Genomic DNA, 24,140 nt, shown 5'->3' on the forward strand with positions numbered 1-24,140 from the left:
AGTCATCAGTGGCAATCCCCAGACAGGAGAGCAGACGCCTCCACAGACACAGACCGGGTTCCGAAAACATAGCATACGCCAGCTGGTGTTCGACGTGAGATTTTAGAGGACATCGCATCAGTCAAATGAGAACCAACTATTAGGGAAAAGGATACTCGGAATTAAAATATAGAATCACCCCCCACACCCCGCCAGAAGTACTAAATAGGCAAATCAGCACTGCTGGAAATTGAACAATTGAACTTGTGTCTAAAAGGCCAGTTTGAGGAATTCTGCCCAGAATTCAAAGCAAAAACTCAAAGTGATGGACGTTTTGAGAAGGAGATAAAAGACATGGACTGTAGGTCTGGTAAAGTCAGTATCCATGAGATAGAAATTCCAGGAGATTAGGGGCATTAACCAGTGACATCAGAGGAAAACATTTGCATGAGTTCAAGAAAGATGAATCTTCAGATGTAAAGTCTCATGGAGGGCCAGATGGGTGGAAGAAAAAATAAACATGCCTAGACATAGTTGGTGAAATTTTTAAATTCCAAAGGTAAAGGGAAAAAATGCCATAGGATTACAGACAGGACCAAACCAGACACTTCCTATGTTATTTAACCCACAAGTGGGTGGAAAATTTGGGAAACTCTTCCCAGGCTTTTTTTTTTTTTTGGCTGCATTGGGTCTTTGCTGTGCATGGGCTTTCTTTAGTTGCAGTGAGCAGGGGCTATTCTTTGTTGCGGTGCACGGGCTTCTCATTGTGGTGGCTTCTCTTGTTGCGGAGCACCAGCTCTAGGTGCATAGGCTTCAACAGTTGTGGCACGTGGGCTCAGTAGCTGTGGCTCGCGGGCTGTAGAGCACAGGCCCAGCAGTTGTGACCCACGGGCTTAGTTGCTCTGCAGCATGTGGGATCATCCCAGACCAGGGCTTGAACCCGTGTCCCCTGCATTGGCAGGCAGATTCTTAACCACTGCACCACCAGGGACACCACGCCTCCCCCCGCCCCACACACCCCACCCCAGGCTTATTTTACAATGTTCAGTATAATCCTTACTGGAGAAGCTTACAACGTGCAAAAACAGAAAATTATAAAGTGTTCCTACTTATGAGGTGTAAAAATCCTAAATAAAATATTAGCAAATATTAAATTTTTACTCAGCAACAAAAGATTAAGTTCAGCAATATATGAAAAGAAAAATACCTCCTAGTCAAGAGGGCTTAATTCTGGAATAATTTGAAATTAGGAAATCTACTGATTCATTGCATTATATTCTTAAAGGAGAGAGAACAAATAGATTTTCTGGGTGGATGTCAAATGGGTGTTTGGATAAAACTCATTGTCAATCCTAAACTAGGATAGAAGGAAAGTTCATTGTAAGTATTTATCAGCAACTAACAAGGCAGTTTTACTCAGAGGAAAGCCCTGTAGTAATCATAGTTAAGGATTGAGACGAGGATGCATTGTTTTGGAAGTTCCAGCCATGAAAGAAAACAGGAAAAATAAACGAAGTATAGATTCTGGATATGAAGTCATGGAACTCATTCTCCACCAATGGTGTGATTGTTTACCTAGCAGATTCAAGATCACTGATGAAAAGCTAAAAAAAACAGTAAGAAATCTATAAAGTAACTGAATACCAGAGCTATAATTTTCTTTTCTACCAGTCATATCCAATTATGAATTATAATTTTTTAAAACCTCATCCATAATAGCTATAACAACCATAAAATACTGAGGAGTAAGTCTAACAAGAAGCAAGTGAACCTATCTGAGGAAAAACGATAAAATTTTACTAAAGGACATAACGCGGATTTAAATAAATGGAACAATCATGTAACCAAATGAGAGGAAACAAATGTCATTTCTCTCCAAATTAATAAGTAGTTCAATGCAAGTCCAGTTAAAATCCACGATGGGATGTTTTGGGTGAACTTGAATTTATTTAACACAGTTATTATTTTCAAGAAGTAATAATACAAAATTAAGGCACTCTGGAGTCTCCCCAACCCCAGCCTCCAGCCACCTCCACAGAGGCACATGGTATTATTGATTCTTGTGTATTCTTTTAAAGATGTTTTTGCATATAAAAGCAAAGCTACAAGAGTTGTGGTATTTTTTTCTATATTTTTTACACAAGTAGCTGCATATTATACCCAATGCTCTGTTCCTTGCTTTTTTTCCCTTATCAATGCATGCGTGCAATACCTAAAAAGCTCTCCAATGATTTTCAAGTTCCAAGTTCACTCGGAACACTAAATGCACAAGAATATCCAAGAAAATGGTGAAAAGGAAGGATAATGAAGGGAAATTGTCCTGTCAGGTATCAAAACACGGTATCAATCTACAGCAATAGAAACAAAATGGCACTAGAGAAAAAATGGGCAAACAGATCAATAGTGCGGAGTAGGGAGTTCCAGGAAATTTACTCAGGAATTTAGCTATTTACTGCAAATTGAAAGCACAGGTTGTATTTTTAAATCACTAAATATTTTTGATCATTTGACCACCTGAAAATAAACACTTAGACTCCTATTTCACACTAAACAAATCCCGTTGACCCTGCAAATCTCTCTGGCTTCCTCTTCTGACACCAGGTCAAGAAAACTCTGCTTCTAGAGTGCTCAACTGCTCAGGTCAGGCCCACCTGATCATTTCCCTTTTTGCCACAAAACACAATCACAAGAGTGACACTGGGGGCAGAGGTCATGGGAGGCATTTGAGACTCTAGCCACCCTGTTTTTATTACGTGAAGGGCCCTTTGAAGCCTAATAGGTAAAAGACGACTATCCCACCCGTAGAAGGGCCAATGATATGAGCGGGCAAGTCGGAGAAGGAAAAGGACAGCTGGTCTTCAAACTGTGAAAACAGACTTGATTTCACTAATGTTGAAAGAATACAAATTAAAAAGAATATTTGAAATATTGACTCTCAGTCACTCAGCCAGGAAAGGATAGAGGGGCAGAAGTGAGTGCCCTGAAGGATGGGTGGGCAAGCTTTCTGATTCAGGTGGGGGTGGGTTAGTTGGCGCCCTCTGCCATAGAAAAGGGCCACAGACTGGGCAGCTTGAAGAACAGAAGTTTGTCTTCTTGTCATTCTGGAGGCCAGATGTCCAGGATAAGGTGTTGGCAGGGTGTTTCCTCCTGAGGCCAATCTCCTGGGCTTGTAGACAGCTGTCTTCTCCTTGTGTCCTCACAAAGTCATCCTCTGTGCGTCTGTGTCCTAACCTACTCTTCTCATAAAGACACCAGTTGTTAGGGCCCACCCTAGTGACCTCATTTTATCTTAATTACCTCTTTAAAGACCCTCTCCCAAAATACACCTCCACCCCAGTCCACCCGGCAACCACTCTTTCTACAAAACCTCCCCCCTCGTTTCCCTGCATTTGCTCCATTCCCCTCCCCTACAACTCTTAGCCACACAGGAGCCGAAGAATTCTCTAGTGTTAGAGTTTTTACAGTCATCTTAGATGTAAAAAAAAAACAAATTATTTTTCAAGTTTAAGTTCATCCTTCAAAAACACCTAACTCCAACATGATATTCACCCAGCAGCCTTTTGATCTATAAATCGATTTTCTGTTTAGATCTACCCACGGAATAAGGAATGCTCTACACAAGTGAGCCAACAATTACTGGTTGAAGTCTATCTCCCTAAATAAACTGGTGTTCTACCTTATAAATCAATCTCATGTGGGTTTCGTTCCAAGAAACCCATGCTTCAGTAGTGCTCAGCCCACCCTTCAGGCTGGTTTCCTCCCAGGGGATTTAGGACTGTACCTGAGATTGCCAACCTCTAAGTGGTAAGAAATCTGTAAAATTCACATAAGGCTTCCTAACCTTGACACTGTTTCAGAACATCCTTAGACACGGAGAATCTCTAATATGTGGTGGGAATGGAGGGCTTATTGCAGTTGGCGGGCATAGATTACGTATATTTCATCTCTCCAACTAGACTGTAAAGTCTTTGATGGCAAAGGTATGGGTCTTTGTAGTTTAAAGGCTGTTTCCCAGACCCACCCCACAGTGTGGGGAGGGGTGCTACTTCCACGATGTCTGGTGTGCGATGCTGGGACACCCTCCCCCTCTCTCCCCAGTGGCAGCTCTGCAAACCGAGGTGGAGACCCTGGCTCTGCATCTCTTCTACATGCAGAACATAGACCAGGATGTGCGTGACGACATCCGGTTGATGAAGCGAGTCGTGAAGAAGTCAGAAGCCGAGCGCATGCGGGCCGAGTTGGAGAAGAAGCAGCAGGTGTTCTGCAAAGATGATGCCCGTGTGACTGTTTGCCACATCTTTGATTTCCTGATCTGATCAGCCCTGCCCCTGCGTGAATACCGCAGCCCTGGGGGCCATGCCCAGCATGGGGTTGCTGACATGGGTTGAGGTTGCTGGGGACCCATCTCACTGTGCATCTCGTCCCCTCCCTTCCAGGACCTGCACGTGGACCAGCTGACCACCCGAGCCAACCAGCTGGAAGAACAGATTGCCCTGTTCGAGGCCCAGTACCGCGCGCAGGCTGAGGACACCCGGACGCTCAGGAAGGCAGTGAGCGAGGTAAGCGCTCAGTGGCACAGGTGCCATCTGACAGCGCCCAGGCAGTGCCTGCATGCCTGCAAGGAGACTGACTGAGCCCCCAGTTAGCCGGCCAGCCTCCTGCACATCTGTCTGTCCTCATAAGCGTCTCAGAGCATCTGGCTGACCCACGTTGGGGACGCAGTAGATATCAGCTGACTGGTGGCCAGTATTCTTATTCCCACTGTAGCCAGGGATAGACTGAAAGGCCCCTCAGGAGATGGGACATTCTGTCCTGCTTGCTGAGGCATCCTTAGCAAGTTCCTTCAGGCCTCTTTCGGAGAGGGCTGAAGTCTCCCTACCCATTCTCAGCCTGGGCAGGCAGTGCTCCAGGGCAGTGCCCACATCTCCCTTCCCGTGTGGAGTAAGGGAGGGCCCGGGTTCAGTGCAGCTCCCAGTTCAGTGGCCAGCACTGGAAAGCAAAGTGGCTGTGACCTTTTTTTTTTTAATCTGTGAGTCACCATCTGCATTCATACGTGCAGTGATGACACAAAGGAAACAACACACTTTTATTGAAGGAGAGACAGATGGGCTTGAACAAACGAACAAACACACCTGGGTCCACATGGGAAAGCACCCAGTGCTTGCCAACCTATGAATATACTTAATCTAGAATGTGCTCCCATCAGAACCTCAGGGGGGAAAAAACTTCTTAGTTAGCAAAGTGATTCTTAATTTTATCTGAAAAGTAAATTCAGAGGACTAGCAGAGAATTGTCCAGGGGGGAAGGTTCATGAAGGCTGGCCCACGGTCCCAGTTTGCCCAGAAATGACACATTTCCCGAGACGTGGGACTTTCTGGGCTAGAACCAGGGGAGTCCAGGACAAACCGGGATGGTGGGTCCACCTAGCATTAAATACTATAAAGCCCTAGAGGCTAAAATAATGAATTACTGGAGTCAGGGACCGACAGGTAGGCTGTGGGAGCCTGTGAGAGAGCTCAGAATCAAGGAAACGTTTATATAGAAATTTCATGGATTATAAATTAATGGAGAGCAAGTGAATTATGCACCCAGTGGTGTTGGGACATTTGGTTAATCATTTGGGGAAAAAAATCAAATCTTTTCCTCATACCACACACTAAAATAAATTCCACATGGGCTCAAGGATTGAAACAAGGGAAACTGTACCAGAAGAAAGAAAATGAGAAATATTTATAAAGCCCTGGATTGGAGAGGCCTTTCCAAGCATAACACCAGTAAGTTTGGTGGTATAAAGAGATTTTGAAAATCGATTCAGAATCTGCCGTGTGCGATTCTGCTCTGTGATGATTGTGTACACACACACGATGCTGTAGTTCTCTTTCATTATGTCTTTTTTGCCTCCCGCCCCTCCCTGCTGGCTGTGTGCCATCGGGGCAGGGCCGTCCCACGTTTGTTCACCCTGCACCCAGAACAGGGGGGCCCATGGCAGGTGCGACACAGACATTGACGACAGATGAGGGCGGGACAGGGGTTCTGCCACCAAGTTGGCAAAGATGAACAAGGCAGGGGAATCGGGGCTCCCACACTGATGGTGGGGGTGCAGTCTGTCTTCATCAAGATCCTTATTCAAGGGCAATACTGTACTGCATGTCAGGGACACCCACCCTGCTCCCCAGCAAGCTCTCCCAAAATGTCACTTTTTGGACTTCATTCCAGGGAAAATAGGCATGCAAATAAAATTTCTGTATACATTACATACTTCACGAACAAAATGAATAGAGAGTCACTGGGGACACAGTGCTGTGTGTGATAACCAAGAAAGTCCCAAGAAGAGGATATTGGTTAAACAAATTATGATATATCCATGCAGTGGAGGACAATCCCACCAATAAAATAAATATTTGCTGGCATGGAAACCCATTCACAATATGCTACTTTTTATTTTCATTTTTAATATTTATTTATTTGGCTGCATCGGGTCTTAGTTGCAGCACATGGGATCTTAGTTGTGGCATGCAAACTCTTAGTTGCGGCTTGTGGGCTCTTAGTTGTGGCATGCACGTAGGATCTAGTTCCCTGACCAGGGATTGAACCCTGGCCCCCTGCACTGGGAGCGCAGAGTCGTAACCGCTGGACCACCAGGGAAGTCCTGCTACTTTTTAATACTAAGTTACAAAACAATAATAGGATATGATTGCTTACACACACACACACACACACACACACACACACACACACACACACACACAACACACACACAGGAAGATAACACCAGGGTGTTAGAAATGGTAAACTCTAAGTTGTGGGATTCTTTTTATTTTCTTTTTGCTTATTTCCATATTCTAATTTGAGTAGAATAAACACTTTTTTAAATGAGAAGTGTGTTTAAAACATTTAAAGGCTGAATTCAGCCTCGATTTTTGCATCTCAGCCTGTACCTTGGTCAGCAAGCCTTCGTCCGGCAGCCTTGGGGACTCGGGGGGCACCTGCCTCTGGCTGACCAGCCCCACACAGCCCAGCCTGGGGAGGAGCCCAGTGGTTTTGGTACCTACTGCCTCGGCCGGGCACTGTTGGGCAGTGCACAACCTACTCCACGGCACAGAGCAACCTCCTCAGTTAATAACTTACCCAAATCTGGAAATGTCTCACCAGTCATGGTATAATTAATTCATACCACTTTATGCTCTATAATAATAATAATGAATAGATGATTTTTTAAAGCCCTGACACCTGAGAGTGGGATCCCCAGGGGTGACGCCTCCTTTCACGTCCAGCTCCACCCTTTTATTGTACCTTTGAGTGTTCAAGGCCACTCTGACTTCCTCCAGCATCTACCATGCACATCCACCAAGAGCAGACGCTGCTGGGACTCAGCACCTCCACAAAGATGCTCGTGGCCTAATGGGGGTCTCACCCAAGCTCCCATTCAGCGCCCCTTCCGGGAATCAGCACGAGGCCAACTTGCTAACGGTGCAATGATTCCACTGAAATGACCCATCAGGACATTCTGAGCACCACGTGACACAGCAATTGTGATCGAGCTAAGAATGTGCTGGGCATACAGGCACCATCCCCTCTGATCCGACGGCCGCAGGATGTGGGTACTGTTACTGTTCCCGTGTCACAGCTGGGGCTCAAGGCTCAGGCAGGTGTTAGACAGGTCTTTAGAGCCATGTTTAATTTCACATGTGTCCTTCTGCTGATGCAGATAAAGAAAAGCATGGGTAACAGAGAAGGAAGATGATTCAGGAAGCTTGGGGCTCTCCGACATCCTTTTGGGGCTCTGAACTTAATGACATAAGACCAACATCCAAGTAACCTCAACTCTCCACTGCAGGCCTGCACGGAAATAGATGCCATCAACGTGGAGAAAAAGCGCATCCTGCAGCAGTGGGCCGCCAGCCTGCTGGGCATGAAGCACCGCAACGAGGCTCACAAGACCATCCAAGAGGCACTCAGGTACAGGCGGCCCTTCTGGTTGCCATGGCGGTGGGCCAGGTGGCTCAGGACCAAAGGGGGCTCTGGGCGAGCGGGGAGAGCTCGTGACAAGTGTGGGAATGCGGAGGTGGGTGCGGAGTGGACTCCACGCCCAGCTCCTCACAGGTGAGCACGGAGCGCCCATCCTCGGCTCTCCTGGGACAAAGGGGCACACCTGCAGCCGCGCAGCCCTTCGGCCCCAGCTTCCGTCCTGAAGCCACCCTTATTGTTCACCCAGATTTCAGTGTTTCTTAAATCCTTTCAAACTTTCCGTGGCACCAGGAGCAGTAAAGCTTTCACGCTCAGATTTCCTGGGAGGATTAAGGAGAAACAGTGAGAGAGAGAGAAAGAAAAAGGGGTATTTATCTTGGGGAGATAAAGGTGTCCCTTTGATTTGCAGTTTCACCACCTGTGTGCAGAAACTTCATCCCTTCTCTATTGTTCTGCCAAGGGCTGAGTTCCAACCGAAATCCTGCTTTAATCTCCCTGAAAAGGGAAGGAAGAGGCCCCCCTCGCGTTCCCCTCTCACTTCTAGCGAGGGCTGGACGTGTAGCCTGGGTGGGGTGCTGGAGACAGAGGCTTCCAGACACAGCACTGCGTGAATTCCCCAAACCTCCAGGGTGCTTGGGGCCCAGATGTGGAAGCCGGTTCTGGAGGGAGCACATCATAGCTCGACTCGACCTCAGAAAAACAAAACCGGAGGGACTGATTGTTTTTACAACAAGTCATTTTACATGGGTAATGCTGGATTAAAAATACTCATTTCCTTCATTTCCCTGAGTCGATGAGAGAAAGCCAAAGGGAGAATCATGGAATTATCCTGGCAAAGTCCGGCTAAACATCTGCTTTCCCTTTAAACATGCAGGTGGAGGAACCGGGTGGGCTCAGGGCTGTAGGGTCGGGCTCCTCTCTGCCCTGTCCCCGGGGCTGCTGGCCTGCCCACTCCCGCCGTGTCTGCCCCCTCAATGCTGCCCTGTGGTTGGTGCGGGAGAGGCCTCGGCCTGTGGGCAGCTTTTCCCTCCTGCCCAACGTCGACCTTGAGTAAGGTTGAAGCTGGGAGTCTTATGGCCTGTGCCCCCCACAGGGACCCCCCCCCCGTTGTCTAGCACTTCCTGTGTGTGTCTGTTTTGTGTGTGTGTGTGTGTGTCTAAGCAATCATATTCTATTATTGTGGGTCCCCGCCACACCAAGACTTGAAAGACAGCAGCTCCTACGGAATCTTCATAGTTAGTGACAAAGTCATATCAGGAGTGCGTCCCAACCACAGGTGAAGAATCATGTTGAGGCTGCAGCAAACACTGAAAGTCATACATTCAAAGCAAATGGGTCATTTCCACGTGAAACGTCTCAGAACAAGCCAGAAAATACCTACTATACTGTGGGGCTACCCTGCCTAGAATTTACACCCTCTCAGGGATAGGGACACAGACAGGTCCCCTTGTGCCCTGGTATCTGCCTCTGGCATACTTCCTGACAGGATACGTGTGGTACAGGCAGGGCTCAGCACCTCTGCTGGCTGTTAATTTGTCAGCTTCATCGCCTTGAGATCCTGTAACAGGTTCCCTCTTAATCCTCAGATGGATTGGGCCGAGCTTCAGACATATTCTAGATTCTGCCAGTTCTTTTCGTTCTGTTTATTTTCCACTGGTGTCTGTTAATCAAGGACTCTTTTTAATCAACTTGTTAATTGAAGTACAGTTGATTTACAATGTTGTATTAATTTCTGCTGTACAGCAAAGTGATTCAGTTTTACATATATAAGCATTTTTTAAATAGTCTTTTCCATTAAGGTTTATCATAGGATATTGACTCTAGTTCCCTGTGCTCTACAGTAGGACCTTGTTGTTTATCCATCCTATATATAAAAACTTATATCTGCTAACCCCAGCCTCCTACTCCATCCCTTCCCCAACCCCCTCCCCCTTGGCAACCACCAGTTTGTTCTCTATGGAGGACATTTTTAAAGAGTGTCTTTTTAATTTTATTATTTTTTAAATTTTTGGCCATGCTGTGGGGCTTGCGGGATCTTAGTTCCCTGATCAAGGATTGAACCTGGGCCACAGCAGTGAAAGTGCCGAGTCCTGGACAACTGGACCGCCAGTGGATTCCTAAGTGTGTCTTTTTTAAAAATAATTTTTATCAAGGGTAAGTGATCACATTACAGGAAATTAGAGAAACAGAGATAAAGATTTAAAATACACAGTCTTTCTCCTTTGTGACAATGACAGTTGATTAACTAGCTTTCTGGTGTCTTTTCCCCCATGCATGTTTTACTGAGTGTTCAGATTTGTGTCATAAAAGTTGGATGTCTCATTGTTACTGTTATTGTCAAATTCTAGGTATTTATAAGGCTTCTACTTCCTAAAAAAGAAAGTGAGTAACTTTTAAAAGTTTGGTTTATTGAGGATAATTTATGTACAAATTTATTATGTAAATTATTAGTGTTATGTAAAAAGTTATCCTTTTTCAGAGCACAGTTCAGTTCAGCAAATGGACAGACGCAAGTAGCCATCATACACTCAAGATATCAGCTATTTCCTGCATCCCAGAAGTCAGTACCTCTTCCCACCTCCAGCCCCCAGCAAACCCTGATCTGCTTTCTGTTCCTATAGTTTGGTCATTTCTAGAATGTCATATAAACAGGATCACACAATACGTAGCTTTTCTTGTCTAGGTTTTTTTTCACTTTGCACAGTGCTTTGAGAGTCAGCCTGATGTTACAAGATCAGTTGCTGAGTAGTAGTCCCTCATGTGCATATATCAACATTTGGTTGTCTCCAGTTTGGAGGGTAGCATGACCAGAGCTGCTGTGAAATTGTGTGCAGGTCTTGGTATGGGAATGCAAAATGGAACAGGCCACTTTGGGAAACACTTTGGCAGCATTTGAGATCCCCAGCCATTCTCATCCTCACCAACACTTAATAGTGCTGTCATTTAAATTCTGGCCATTAGTAGATATGTCGTGGTGTCCTGTCGAGATTTTAATTTGCATCTTCCTAATGACCGATGATATTGAGCATCTTTTCATGTGAGTATCTGCCATCCATATATCTTCTCTGATAAAAGGTGTCTTTTGCTCATTTTTAAAAATTGAAGTATAGTTGTTTACAATGTTTCAGATATACAGCAAAGTGATTCATATATATATATATATATATATATGTATACTTTTCCATTATAGGTTATTACAAGGTATTGGATATAGTTCCCTGTGCTATTGTTTATCTATATATCTGTTAATTCCAAATTCCCAATGTATCTCTCTACCCCCTTTCGCTTTGGTAACCGTAAGTTTGTCTTCTATGTCTGTGAGTCTATTTCTGTTTTGTAAGTAAGTTCATATGTATCATTTTTTTAGATTCCACATATAAGTGATATCATATATTTGTCTTTCTCTGACTGACTTACTTCACTTAGTATGATAATCTCTAGGTCCATCCATGTTGTTGCAAATGGCATTATTTCATTCTTTTCATGGCCGAGTAATTGCATATATGTGTGTGTGTGTATGTATGTACGTATATATATACACATACCACATCTTCTTTATCCATTCATCTGTTGATGGACATTTAGGTTGTTTCCATGTCTTGTCTATTGTAAATAGTGCTGCTATAAACACTGGGGTGCAGGAGTCTTTCCGAATTAGTTTTTGTCTTTTCTGGATATATGCCCAGGAGTCGGATTGCTGGATCATATGGTAACTCTATTTTTAGTTTTTAAAGGAACATCCGTACTGTTCTCCATAGTGGCTGCACCAATTTACATTCCTACCAACAGCGGAATGTAAATTTTTCTCCACACCCTCTCCATCATTTATTATTTGTAGACTTTTTGATGATGGCCGTTCTAACTGGTGTGAGGTGATACCTCATTGTAGTTTTGATTTGCATTTCTCTGATTGTTAGTGATGTTGAGCATCTTTTCATGTGCCTGTTGGCCATCTGTATGTCTTCTTTGGAGAAATGTCTATTTAGATCTTCTGCCCATTTTTTGATTGGGTTGTTTGTTTTTTTTTATGTTGAGCTGTTTGAGCTGTTTGTATATATTGGAAATTAATCCCCTGTCAGTCACATCATTTGCAAATATTTCCTCCCAGTCTGTAGGTTGTCTTTTTGTTTTGTTTATGGTTTCCTTTGCTGTGAAAAATCTTTTAAGTTAACTAGGTCCCATTTGTTTATTTTTGCTTATGTTTCCATTACTCTAGGAGATAGATCCAAAAAAATATTGCTGTAATTTATGTCAAAGAGTGTTCTGCCTATGTTTTCCTCTAGGAGTTTTATAGTATCCAGTCTTACACTTAAGTCTTTAATCCATTTTGAGTTTATTTTTGTATATGGTGTTAGAGAATGTTCTAATTCATTCTTTTGCAAGTAGCTGTCCAGTTTTCCCAGCAATACTTATTGAAGAGAATGTCTATTCTCCATTGTATATTCTTGCCTCCTTTGTCATAGATTAATTGACCATAAGTATGTGGGTTTATTTCTGGGCTCTCTATTCTGTTCCATTGATCTATGTGTCTGTTTTATTGTGCCAGTACCATACTGTTTTGATTACTGTAGCTTTGTAGTGTAGTCTGAAGTCAGGGAGTGTGATTCCTCCAACTCTGTTCTTCTTTCTTAAGATTGTTTTGGCTATTCAGGATATTTTGTGTTTTCATACAAATTTTAAAACTTTTGGTTCCAGTTCTGTGAAAAATGCCATTGGTGATTTGATAGGGATCACATTGAATGTGTAGATTGCTTTGGGTAGTATGGTCATTTTAACAATATTGATTCTTCCAATCCAAGAACATAGTATATCTTTCCATCTGTTTGTGTCATCTTCAATTTCTTTCATCAGTGTCCTTTAGTTTTCAGAGTACAGGTCTTTTGCCTTCCTAGGTAGGTTTATTCCTAGGTATTTTATTCTTTTGCTTATTTTTAAACTGAGTGGTTTATCTGATTATTGAGTTATGAGTTCTCATATGTTCTGGATACAAGTCCTTTACCAGATGTGTATTTTGAAAATATTTTTCTCCCAGGCTGGCTTGTAATTTCATTCTCTTAACGATGTTTTTTGAAGAGCCAAAGTTTTAAATTTTGATGGATTCCAATTTATTAATTTTTTTCTTTCATAGTTCATGCTTTTAATGTCCTCTCTAAGAAATCTTTGCCTGACCTAGAGTCATAAAGATTTTCTCTATGTTTTCTGCTAAAGTGTGATAATTTTAGCTCTTCCATTTAGTTATATGATCTATTTCAAGTTAATTTTTTTTTTTTTTTTTTTTGCGGTATGCGGGCCTCTCACTGTTGTGGCCTCTCCCGTTGCGGAGCACAGGCTCCAGACATGCAGGCTCAGCGGCCATGGCTCACGGGCCCAGCCACTCCACGGTATATGGGATCTTCCCAGACTGGGGCACAAACCCGTGTCCCCTGCATTGGCAGGCAGACTCTCAACCACTGCACCACCAGGGAAGCCCTCAAGTTAATTTTATTATGGTCTGAGGTTCAGTCTTTTTTTGCATGTCCATCTCCAGTTGTCTTAGCACCCTTGGTGAAAAGACCATCCTTTCTCCACTGAAATACCGTGGCACCTTTGTCAGAAATCAGTCAATTGTGTGTGTGTGTGTGTGTGTGTGAGTGTGTACACACTCCATCCTGTTCCATTGATCTATTTGTCTATCTTTCACCAATACCACATTGTCTTCATAAGTACAGCTTTATAGAAAGTCTTTAAATCAGATATTGGGAGTCTTTGTTCTTTTACAAAATTATTTTGGCTATCCTAGGTCTTTTGGATTTCCATATGAATTTTAGAATTAGCTTGTCAATTTCTGGGGAAAGAATGCCTACTGGCATTGAGATTGGAAATGCATTGAGACTATAGAGCAGTTTGAGGAGAATTGGCACCTTAATATTGAATCTTCTGCTGCGTGAACACAACATATCTCTTCTGTATCTTTTTTTTTTTTAATGTGTACAGGTATTTATTGCTATACTGGTGAAATTGGGAAAAAGCAGAAAACTGGATAGAGCCTAAATGTATACCAATGAGATATTTAAAATACTATCTGGTCATTGAAAAGAATTAAGGCGATTTCTATATACACTGATATTGAATATCTCTAAGATACAACAGAAGAAAAAGTAAGGTGCAGAATAGGATATACTAAGCTTCCACTTGTGATTTTTTAAGTGGAGAGAAATACGCAAACACCCACAAACATAATGTTTATATATACATAAAATATATCTGGCAAGACATTTAAGAGACAGTAACAGGTTGCTGGGGGAAGAGAGTCCAAGGCCCAGGAATAGATGTGAGAAAAATATGGAAGGTATTATTCTTGTTCAAGAAGAAAGTACTTTTTGAATTTTTGAATAAAAACTTATTCAAAGGATAATATACCACAAGTAGAGAAAAGCATGCTTAAAGTACAGCAGGACAGCACAGAATGAAAGGGAAAAAATGTCTCACACACACAAATTCAAATTCCATTATCCAGGATCTGCATTTTTTAACTTGACATTACTTATGGGTATTTCCATGACCAGTATGCTGAGAGGATTTGAAGAGACAGCCACCTGTATTCCTCCCAGCCACACCATTCACTGTGCACCTCAAATGCTTTAAGCTTCGTGTTCACGAGTACAAAACTGAGATAACAGCATATCCTTTCCAAAGGTTATGGTCATGACTAAAGGAGATGGGCTGGCACCAACCACTCCCCACCCACAAGCACAAGGCAACAGTTTCCTGCCCTTTCCCCCTCCCATAATCACAATATTAGAAGAGTTTTAGACTTGGATTTGAGATAGGTAATAGTTCTTTTAACTTTTATTTTTATTTATTTTATTTTTGGCTGCACAGCATGCAGGATCCTAGTTCCCCAACTAGGGATCGCACCCATGTCCCCTGCAGTGGAAGGATGGAACCCCAACCACTGGACTGCCAGGGAAGTCCCAGGTAATAGTTCTAATACATTAGAAAATATTAGTCAAGATTTGAGTACTATTGGGACTTCCCTGGCAGTCCAGTGGTTAAGACTCCATGCTTCCACTGCAGGAGGTGTGGGTTGGATCTCTGGTCAGGGAACTAAGGTCCCACGTGCTGCACAGTGCGGCCAAGAAATTAAAAATAAATAAATAAATAATGTGCGAAAGTCATAAATTTTTTAAAAAAGATTCAACTATTTCTATTGAAATCTATTTCTAAGATTCTACTCTTTCTATTGAAAGAGTTGGTTTCCTAATTTCTTTCTCTCCACTCTGTGAGCTTCCTCTGAGCAGGGTACCACCATACATACATACATCGTTGGTGTTCCAACGTCCTAGCTTTGCTCTTTCACTTTTGGCAGCGAATGCCAGCATCAAGTCAAGTCCATGGATGGCGAGCTCGAAGCCTATAAGAAATCCATCATAAAGGAGGAAGAAAAGAATGAGAAACTGGCCAGTATCCTGAACCGGGCAGAGACGGAAACCAGCCTGATGCAGAAACTGACTTCGCAGTGCCTGGCCAAGGAGGAGGCCCTGCAGAATGAGTTCAACACCTACAGGCTCACCCTGCTGGACACGGAGGACGCACTGGGCAAGGCCCACATGGTATGGTCATGTCTCCCACCTGCAGGGCAAGCCTCCCCGACCTCCTTCACAGCGCCCACCCTTTGGCTCTTTCTTTCCAGGAATACACGGCAACCATAGGCCAATTGCAGACTCTCCACCAGACCATCCAACATGAGCTGGAGCTGGGGAGGAAGATGGATGCCTCCATCGTGGAGAAGCTGCAGGAGCACGTGACCTCCAACAAGATGACAAAGTACTTCCACCAGCTCATCCTGAAGCTCCAGAAGGAAAAGACCAACCTGGTATGCCACCTGCACACACCCGGGCCTCGAAAGGCAGGTGCCCCCAGGGAGAGCAGGCATTGGGGCGCCTCTCGCGGGGAACAGACCACATGTGGCGGAATGGGGGGGAGCAAGGGGCACTCAGCATGTTCATTCACCTTTCATTTTTTTCTAGTTGAAAAGAAATGCATTTTTATTGTAGGGAACCTAGAAGTACAAAAAGGCATAAAAGGAAAATAAGACAGCTGAAGTCCCACCATCCAGAGATAATCTCTTCTGAAATTGTGGTGTATTTCCTTCTGGAAATTTTTCTAAACACACACGGTCATACTCATACACACAAAGACACACAGAAACACACGTGCACATACACATCCCCATGTGCACATGTGAGCAAACACGCACACTTGTTCACACACACGCAAACATGCACACATTTGTGCAACATGTTCACATACATGAACACACATGTGAAGACACCTATGCATACACAACCCTAGAGGACATAGGACTCTTACTATATACCAGTTTTTAATCCACTCTAATCCATTTACATTAATTTTAATGAAATATAACACAGAGAGAAAAGTGCACAAACAAGTGTAGTTGTCAATGAATTTTTCACTATGTATGTAGTGTTTTATTTTACATTATTGGCCGCATTCAACATAACATTTTCCATTAAATATGCTTAGAAAAAGTACATGTTGGCTTATGCATCACATTTCATCCTACAAATGTATGTGTTTTGTTCAACAGTTCTCTCATTAGACACTTCAGGTTGTTTCTAGGTTTTAAACTTTATAAATAAGTCAGCACTGAACATGCTTGCTCACACATCTTTGTCCACATGTCTGAGGATAAATTGCTGCAGCAGAAACCCTGGTCAAATTGGTAGGAGCATTTTAAGTGGATTGTGGAGTTGCCCAAGCCTCTGCCTCCCCAGGGTGTGCCTGGAGGTCCTGAGTGAATATGATTGGCCCACCTGGCCTGGGGACCCCACCCCTACCCCTGTCATGAGCTCTCTCTTGCTCCCCCAGGGGTCTTGCTTTTTTCTGAGTGGGGGGGGTCCCTGTGTCCTTAGAAAAGCAATTTGTTACTTAAATAATTTCTTCTTTGGCTCTTCCTGTGATGTGACCCCCTGCCTCGGGGCTGCTGTCTATCTGGCTAGCAGCCTGAAGCACCTCACCCCTCCCAGACACCTGGGAGGAGACCAGCTCGCTCCCGGCCTGGTGTGCTAAGGAACCAGAGAGACAGGGCTGGAACCAAGACCGCCCATGCCTGGATCTCCTTGAGATGCCCTAGCTGACGCTGGTGGAGTACTTCCAGTTCTTATTCTGGGAAGTGGGGGCAAGACTACCTGCTGGGAGCAAAAATGGGGGGGGCAGTGTGTACTGGAGAAGCTATGGAGTGTGTTGGGTGTGAAGTAAACCTGCCCAGCCCTGCTGCAGCACCACAGAGGCCGGTCCCCTGGCCCCCAGGTGTCCCTCTTCCCCAGCCACCCATGTAGGCGGCACATGTACTACCACTCATGTCCACAGGAGGGCAATAAGGAGTCCAGGTCCAGCATTTGTTGCAACAATTGGTGGGCGGCAGGTGTACTACCACCCATGTCCACAGGAGAGCAGTAGAGTGTCCTGGGCCAGTGTTCGTTGAAACTATTGGTGGGCGGCATGTGTACTACCACCGATGTCCACAGGAGGGCAGTAAAGTCCTGGTCCAGCATCTGTTGCAACAATTGGTGGGCAGCAGGTGTACTACCACCCGTGTCCACAGGAGGGCAGTAAAGAGTCCTGGGTCAGCGTTTGTTGCAATTGGTGGGTGGCACATGTCCTACCACCCATGTCCACAGGAGGGCAATAAGGAGTCCTAGTCCGGCATTTGTTGCAACAGTTGGTGGGCAGCAAGTGTACCACCACCCACGTCCACAGGAGGGCAGTAAAGAGTCCTGGGCCAGCATTTGTTGCAACAATTGGTGATCAGCCCATGTACTACCACCCACGTCCACAGGAGGGCAGTAAAGAGTCCTTGGCCAGCATTTGTTACAACAATTGGTGGGCAGCCCGTGTACTACCGCCCATGTCCACAGGAGGGCAGTAAAGGGTCCTGGGCCAGCAGTTTTTGCAACAATAGCCAGCAGATGCAAGTCCAGCTCTGGAAAGGGGGCACTTTTCCCAAACTGCTCATTACACCTCGTGGGCTGGTGGCAGACAGGGTGGGCATATCTGGGACAAGGAGCAGAGATTGTGGAGGGACAGAATCATACGCAGCTGGGTCCAGAGGGAGGGCACGCACAGGTGAACCATGGGGCCTACGCAGTTCAGGAGCAGTACTGATGTCCCAGGAGGAGGCCAGGGTGGTCTCAACAAAGGGGACAAACAGCCCGAGGGGACTGAGGGGAGATCAGGGTGCTCTGGTTGGCCTGGTTGGTGGCTGAAAGGGGACTTAGGAGCTGAAGCCCTTCCAGGGTGGCTAGCACTGGGGTAGAGAGGAAGGCAGGGCCCCTGTGAAGACCCAGTGACCTTGGATGGTCTTGGCAAAGAAAGGGACGGGTGGATAGCCAGAGCTCAGAGGGGCCAGAGGGACCAAGGTGTGACTGCAAGGAGCTGGGTGACTTGAGATGCTGGCAGGGTCTGGCTTTAAACCTAGGAATGTTCTGGAAAGTCATGCACGATGGCTGGTCAGAGAGTGCATGTGTGACAGAGCCAGCTGGGGTCGTGTGGGGAGGGGCAGAGATGACCCTGGGAGACCAGGAGTTGATGGGAGCCACAGGCTGGTAGAGAGCTGAGGATTTTCGTGGGCAGGAACTTGTGGGCAACCAACGGCGAGGGGCTGGCTAGCAAGGTCAAGGCAGAGCCACAGCTCGGGGAAAGGGGCCCTGATCCCAAAGTGAGCCCGAGCTGCCTCCCTCCCTGATTCTCACAAGTATCCTTATGATCAACCCTCCATGGTAGGAAAGAGTCGAGCAAATCTGTCTTCGGAAGCCAACAGAGGAGGCAGGGTGGGCTGGCCCAGCCTTCGGGACAGTGGCAGCCCCACGGAGCCCTGGGCACTTCTGCCCCGGGCTGAAGCTCCCACCCCCAGAACCAAGGTTGGCGAGAGCCCCAGTACAGTACAATCTTTTCTCTTAAGGACTGTGTCCAGCTTTTCCAGTGAAATGTAAGGACATTTGTCCCATCAAATAGAAATTAGAAGTTGGTGTTTGTCACAGCATTATTTAGAGTTGGAATGTTGATAAGAGATTGACAAGCTCAAAGAAGGCAGGCATCTTGGTATTCCTCACCAAAACACATGAGCTGTCAAGAGCAGTGCTCCATGATCATTGTGGAACAGATGACATTCCCAGGGACAGCTGTGACTTGCTTCCTAATCTCTGTTACAAATATGACCGAGTATTACACAGCCATTAAAAATGACATGACATGAAAGCTGTCAAATTGCAAAGTGGTTTACAAACCTATATGTAGAGTGTGATCCTGTTTTTCTTTTGGTGGGGGGCAAAGGGGTTTATATACAAAGTCAGGAAGGCAGGATAGATTCTAAATAGTGACGCTGGCTAACTGTGTGGCAGATTTATGGGTGATCATCTGTATTTTCACATTTCCCCGTTTCAATGCACGTTACTGTTTGTTTGATAAGAAGAGATAATAATGTTAGCTTTCTTTTTCTGTGAGAAATCATTAGGGTTCCAACAAGTAGGTCCTTTGACAGGTCTTGAGGTGGAGAGAAAGCCAACATCCTCCTCTCCTGATTATGTTTTGGAATTTCTCCAGATGAATACCTGGATGATCAAGGAAACAAGAAGCCAACCAGCTCCTTTGGAGCCTCCCAGAGAGAGAAAAAAAGTTCAGACATGTTTCCTTCTGCTAATTCAGGTGACACATCATTCCAAAATTGACGGTGACATTGCTCAGACCACCCTGGACGTCACGAACACCAGCTGCAGGCTGGACATGCATCAGAAGACACTGGCTGAGCTGGACAAGGAAGTGAAAAAAGTCAACGACCTCATCACAAACAGTGAAAATGAAATCTCCAGGCGCACAATCCTGATTGAGAGAAAGCAAGGCCTCATCAACTTTTTGAACAAGCAGCTGGAGCAGATGATTTCTGAACTCGGGGTAAGACCCCAGGGCCGGGAGAGGCCGCTCGGGTTGATATCCATGCCTGGCCATTCCAGGAACTTCTTATGTTCAGAAACGAACTCACGTAGGACACACGCGTTCCTGTCCCGCTGATCATACAGGTGAAGCACACGTGTCTGTGCCAAGTGCTCTGACTCGGGCTGTCTGCAGACCTTCTCTGTCGGGCCAGATAGTATTTCAGGTGTTACAGGCCAGATGGTCTCTGTCGCAATCCCCCCCCCAGCGGCTATGAGGAGGCACAGGCAGTACGTAAACAGACGGGTGTGGCCGTGTGCAGTAAAACCTTACCTAGGGCCCCTGAAGTTTGAATTCCATATAACTTCCGCCTGGCACAAAATTCTCTTCTGATTTTTTGTGCGGCCCACGGGCTATGCGAAGATAGGCAGCAGGCGGGATCTCAGCCACTGACTGCAGCTCTAAGTGAAGCGGTCTGATGAGTCTGGGGCTTGAAGTCCTACAGGTTATCCAGGTATCGCTGACCTGAGGAACCCACCAACAGCTTCAAGTCCCAGAACAGGATGGGCAGCTGGGGGCGCATTCTTAGGTAGACCTCGACACCAGAGTGCGGTCTCAGAGCTGCAACCTGCTTGGATTCCAAGGGAGTAAAGACCCTAACCCATGACAGTGCGCTGTTAAAAGACAATTTGCAAAGCCTCTTGGGTGACAGAGGCCCTGCTGCCCCTGCCCCAAGACTGGGGCATGGTGGGGCCTGGCCAGTGGAGGGAGGGGAAGGGGTCACAGACCCCCAGACCCATATCTCCCACAGCAGGTCAGTCCATATGGCCTGGGCCCTCGGGGGAAGGGACCCAATGACAGGGTCCCTGGTCCCTCTGAGTAAAGACCCCCTAGTCGTCGTACAGACACATGATCTCAGGGGTCCCCACCCTCGGCAGCCCACCCAGATTTAGAGGCTCATTCTTCTTTCTGGTGAACATCACTTTCAGGGGGAAGAAGTGGGGCCCCTGGAGCTGGAGATCAAGAGGCTGACCAAGCTGATCGAGGAGCACAACGCCGGCGTGACGCAGGCCCAGGTGACCTGGCTCCGGCTGCAGCAGGAGATGGTGGTGGCCACGCAGGGGCGCGAGAAACACCTGGCCTCCCTGGACATGTCCAAGAAGGAGATCCACATCCTGGAGCAGAAGAAACTACGGATAGAAAGTGAGCTCCCCTTCCCAGCCCCCCTCCACAGCACCTGCTGTTGTGTCCCGGTCCCACCTGGTCAGCCCAGCCCTGCAGCCCCACAGGAAGTGCTGCCTGGTGTCCATGGCCCACTCGGCCTGAACACATCATGCCCATTTCTTCCCGGAGGTCCTGCCGCCTACTTGTCCTGCCCTTGAGCCACCCAAACCCCCCTGTTGGTGGTCAGGGTCGTTGCTTTCCGGCCCTGCCCCTGAGCTTGGCTGGTCTTTCCTAGGGGCTTGGTGTCTGAGCGCCAACCCTGTCCCCTTCAGCCTCCTCTGGCTGGGCGGGGGTGCCCGAAGGTCGGCGGGGCTGGGGGGCGCTCTGGGCACAGACCCGGATCACAACCCCCAGGAGCCACCCCTGACCCCCGGCCGCCCTCCCCGCAGACAAGATCGACCAGGAGAAGAAAGAGCAGAAGCAGATCGAGCGGCACATGAAGGACCTGGACAATGACCTGAAGAAGCTCAACGTGCTGATGAACCAGAGCCGATGCAGCTCCGAGGAGCTGCAGCAGGGCAACCTGGCCACAGAGGGCGAGTTCGTGCGTGCGCTCAAGGTAGGCTCCACCTTGAGCTCCCGCCCGTGGTGGGCAGGCAGGGGGCGAGGCGGGGGAACAGGTGTGCGCCCGCCCTCAGCCCCACCCTCAGCCGCCCCCTCCCCATGCAGGCCTCGGAGCGAGAGACCATCGAAATGCAGGAGAAGCTGAACGAGCTCAGGGAGGAGAAGGCGGCCGTGCTCAACAGCCTGGTGGAGGCGGAGTGAGTGCCGGGCGCGTCCTGTCCCAGGGTCGCTGCCCCGCGGAGCCGTGGGAGGCCACCATCCACGTAAACCGGCCCGGGAGGTGGGGGCGGCTCTGGAACCCGAGGTGGATCCTGGGGAAGAGTGGGGTTCTTGTCTCCTGAGCTCAGGGCAGCCCTCCCACCAAACCCATGATCGTGGTGGCTGGAAATAGAGTGGCTTCCTTTGGGACAGACTTTTTAAAAACTGTATGATCTTTCTGGTGCCTGATTGTAAGAGTAATCCAGACCCAACGGTAAGCATTTTAAACTGTGACAGTGTGTGCAGAGTAGAAAGGAGACTCACACTTAATCCAATCCTCTTCCTTTACCATTTTCTCTGTGTATTTCTTTCATTTTTTTAACAAAAATGAGATTGCTCTCTATGTCCCCCTTTGAAGTAACCTTATATTTTTCTGTGATGTCCTTCCCCATTGGTGCACGTAGATCTGCATCTCCAGTTGCAAGGGCTCTGGAGCGGGTACTGTATGCATGCACCCTGACTGGTGCCATGTGATTGCCAAGGGGCTGAGTGGCAAAGGGATCATCCCCTCCCTGTGGTTTGACAGAATCTACACATAACACCACCTGGAGCTTGCAGAGGACCTTAGTCCCTCCAGGCTGCTCAACAGAGCACCACAGACTGGGGCTTCTAAACAATCAACAGGAATTTATTCCTCACGGTTCTGGAGGCTGGAAGTCCGAGATCAGGGTGCCTATATGGTCGGGTGAGGGCTCTCTTCTGGGTTGCAGACTCCTTGCTGTGTCCTCACAGGGTGGCAGGAGAGGGGGAGATCTGTGGGGTCTCTTTTATGAGGGCACTAATCCCATTCATGGGGGTTCCACCCTCATGACCTCATCACCATCCCAAGACTTGGCATAAGGATTCCAACATGTGGATTTGGGGGCGGGGGGGCACAAACATTCAGACCACAGTGGGTGGGGGGGCATGTGTCTTTGCTAACATTTTAATAGCTTTCAGGCTCTTGGTCTATCTAGGCTTTTGACTTCTTCTTATATCAAATTCTATCACTTATATTTGCTTTTCTCAGTTTCTCCTAAAGTTACATATCTGTTTTCTCCTCTGCCCCAGCCCCCTGCCCCGGCCCCCCAGTGAGGGTGGTGGGCACTGGGGTTGAGTTCACCTTCTGGTCCCAGAATGGTAACATTTGTTTCTATTTAAACCCTTGCCTGGGTGCCTGCAAATTAACCAGGCCACCTGCTAGGTGAGGGCGCCCCTCATGGACGGGAAGGCGAGGGTCTCCTGTAGCCCATTACAGACATTGCTTCTTGTGCTCGGTGCCCACCCCAAGCACAGCACACAGCGATCACCAAAGCATCAGAAAGAAAGCCCCTTCGTTCTCCAGCTCTTACACTGCCTCTCCTTCCCTTAAAGACACCAGATCATGCTTTGGGACAAAAAAATCCAACTGGCAAAAGAGATGCGCGCCTCAGTGGATTCCGAGACGGGCCAGGCAGAGATCCGGGCCATGAAGGCCGAGATCCACAGGATGAAGGTGGGTGGGAGGAGGGAGGTGTGGGGAGCTTGGGAGCTCGGGGTCCTGGGAGGAAACCACTCCAGCACAGCGGCCTGCAGCCCAAGCACAAGGAAACTTGCTGTTCCCTTTGCTGACCTCCTGTATCAGGGCCTGTCCAATTCTTGTTCTTACTGCACCGAAATGGTTACAGGACACACAGCTGTCTGCACAGTATTCATGAACTATTTTACCCTCACTCTGTGCAAGCAATGCACTCCAGTATTTTTAAACGCTGGCTGTGACCCCCACCCCCACCAATCTCACGACCCATTTGTGAGATGTATCCCACTGTTGGACCAGAAAGACTCTCACTCAGTAACAGGGTTCAAGGAACACACCTACCTTTTCCTTCCGAGCCATGTTTTCTCTCTACTGTCATCTTTAGCTGGATTTCATTCCCTTGAGAAAAAGCTGGTAATTAAATCACAGGCTGTCACTGAGCCAAAGGTTCAGGGCCTTAAGGATACAAATGAGAGCAGGTAACAAAAACAAATGTGACATCACTTTTATAACTACGTGGTTAATAATAACCCCGCTAGCTATTGAGTCCAGAGGAATTCTGATCAAATGCATCTACTGCTGATAAGTTTTAGAAAACCACTCCATTTAACTGACTTTTCAAACCGCAGAAGTTGCAGCAGGTCAAACCCTCTACCACGGAGCTTACAGCCACACAGGCATGTGCACACACACACACACATGGACGGACGGGGCTACC

The 24,140-nt window shown here is 46.8% G+C and overlaps 1 protein-coding gene across 1 annotated transcript in view; it reads left to right on the forward strand.

Moving 5' to 3' along the window:
- Window positions 1-24,140, forward strand: part of LOC113606699 (coiled-coil domain 40 molecular ruler complex subunit) — a 38,119-nt gene that overhangs the window by 7,926 nt on the left and 6,053 nt on the right. Inside the window, exons 5-14 of the mRNA XM_027081372.1 lie at window positions 4,078-4,235; window positions 4,416-4,538; window positions 7,817-7,938; window positions 15,296-15,539; window positions 15,620-15,802; window positions 19,657-19,902; window positions 20,871-21,084; window positions 21,495-21,664; window positions 21,775-21,866; window positions 23,281-23,401. Coding sequence (XP_026937173.1) covers window positions 4,078-4,235; window positions 4,416-4,538; window positions 7,817-7,938; window positions 15,296-15,539; window positions 15,620-15,802; window positions 19,657-19,902; window positions 20,871-21,084; window positions 21,495-21,664; window positions 21,775-21,866; window positions 23,281-23,401 — 1,673 coding nt within the window. The remainder of the gene's footprint in view (window positions 1-4,077; window positions 4,236-4,415; window positions 4,539-7,816; window positions 7,939-15,295; window positions 15,540-15,619; window positions 15,803-19,656; window positions 19,903-20,870; window positions 21,085-21,494; window positions 21,665-21,774; window positions 21,867-23,280; window positions 23,402-24,140) is intronic.

The sequence above is a fragment of the Aethalodelphis obliquidens genome, unplaced genomic scaffold (assembly GCF_003676395.1).
Source record: "Aethalodelphis obliquidens isolate GAN/ISIS:26980383/991018 unplaced genomic scaffold, ASM367639v1 scaffold44, whole genome shotgun sequence".
Classification (NCBI taxonomy): Eukaryota; Metazoa; Chordata; class Mammalia; order Artiodactyla; family Delphinidae; genus Aethalodelphis; species Aethalodelphis obliquidens.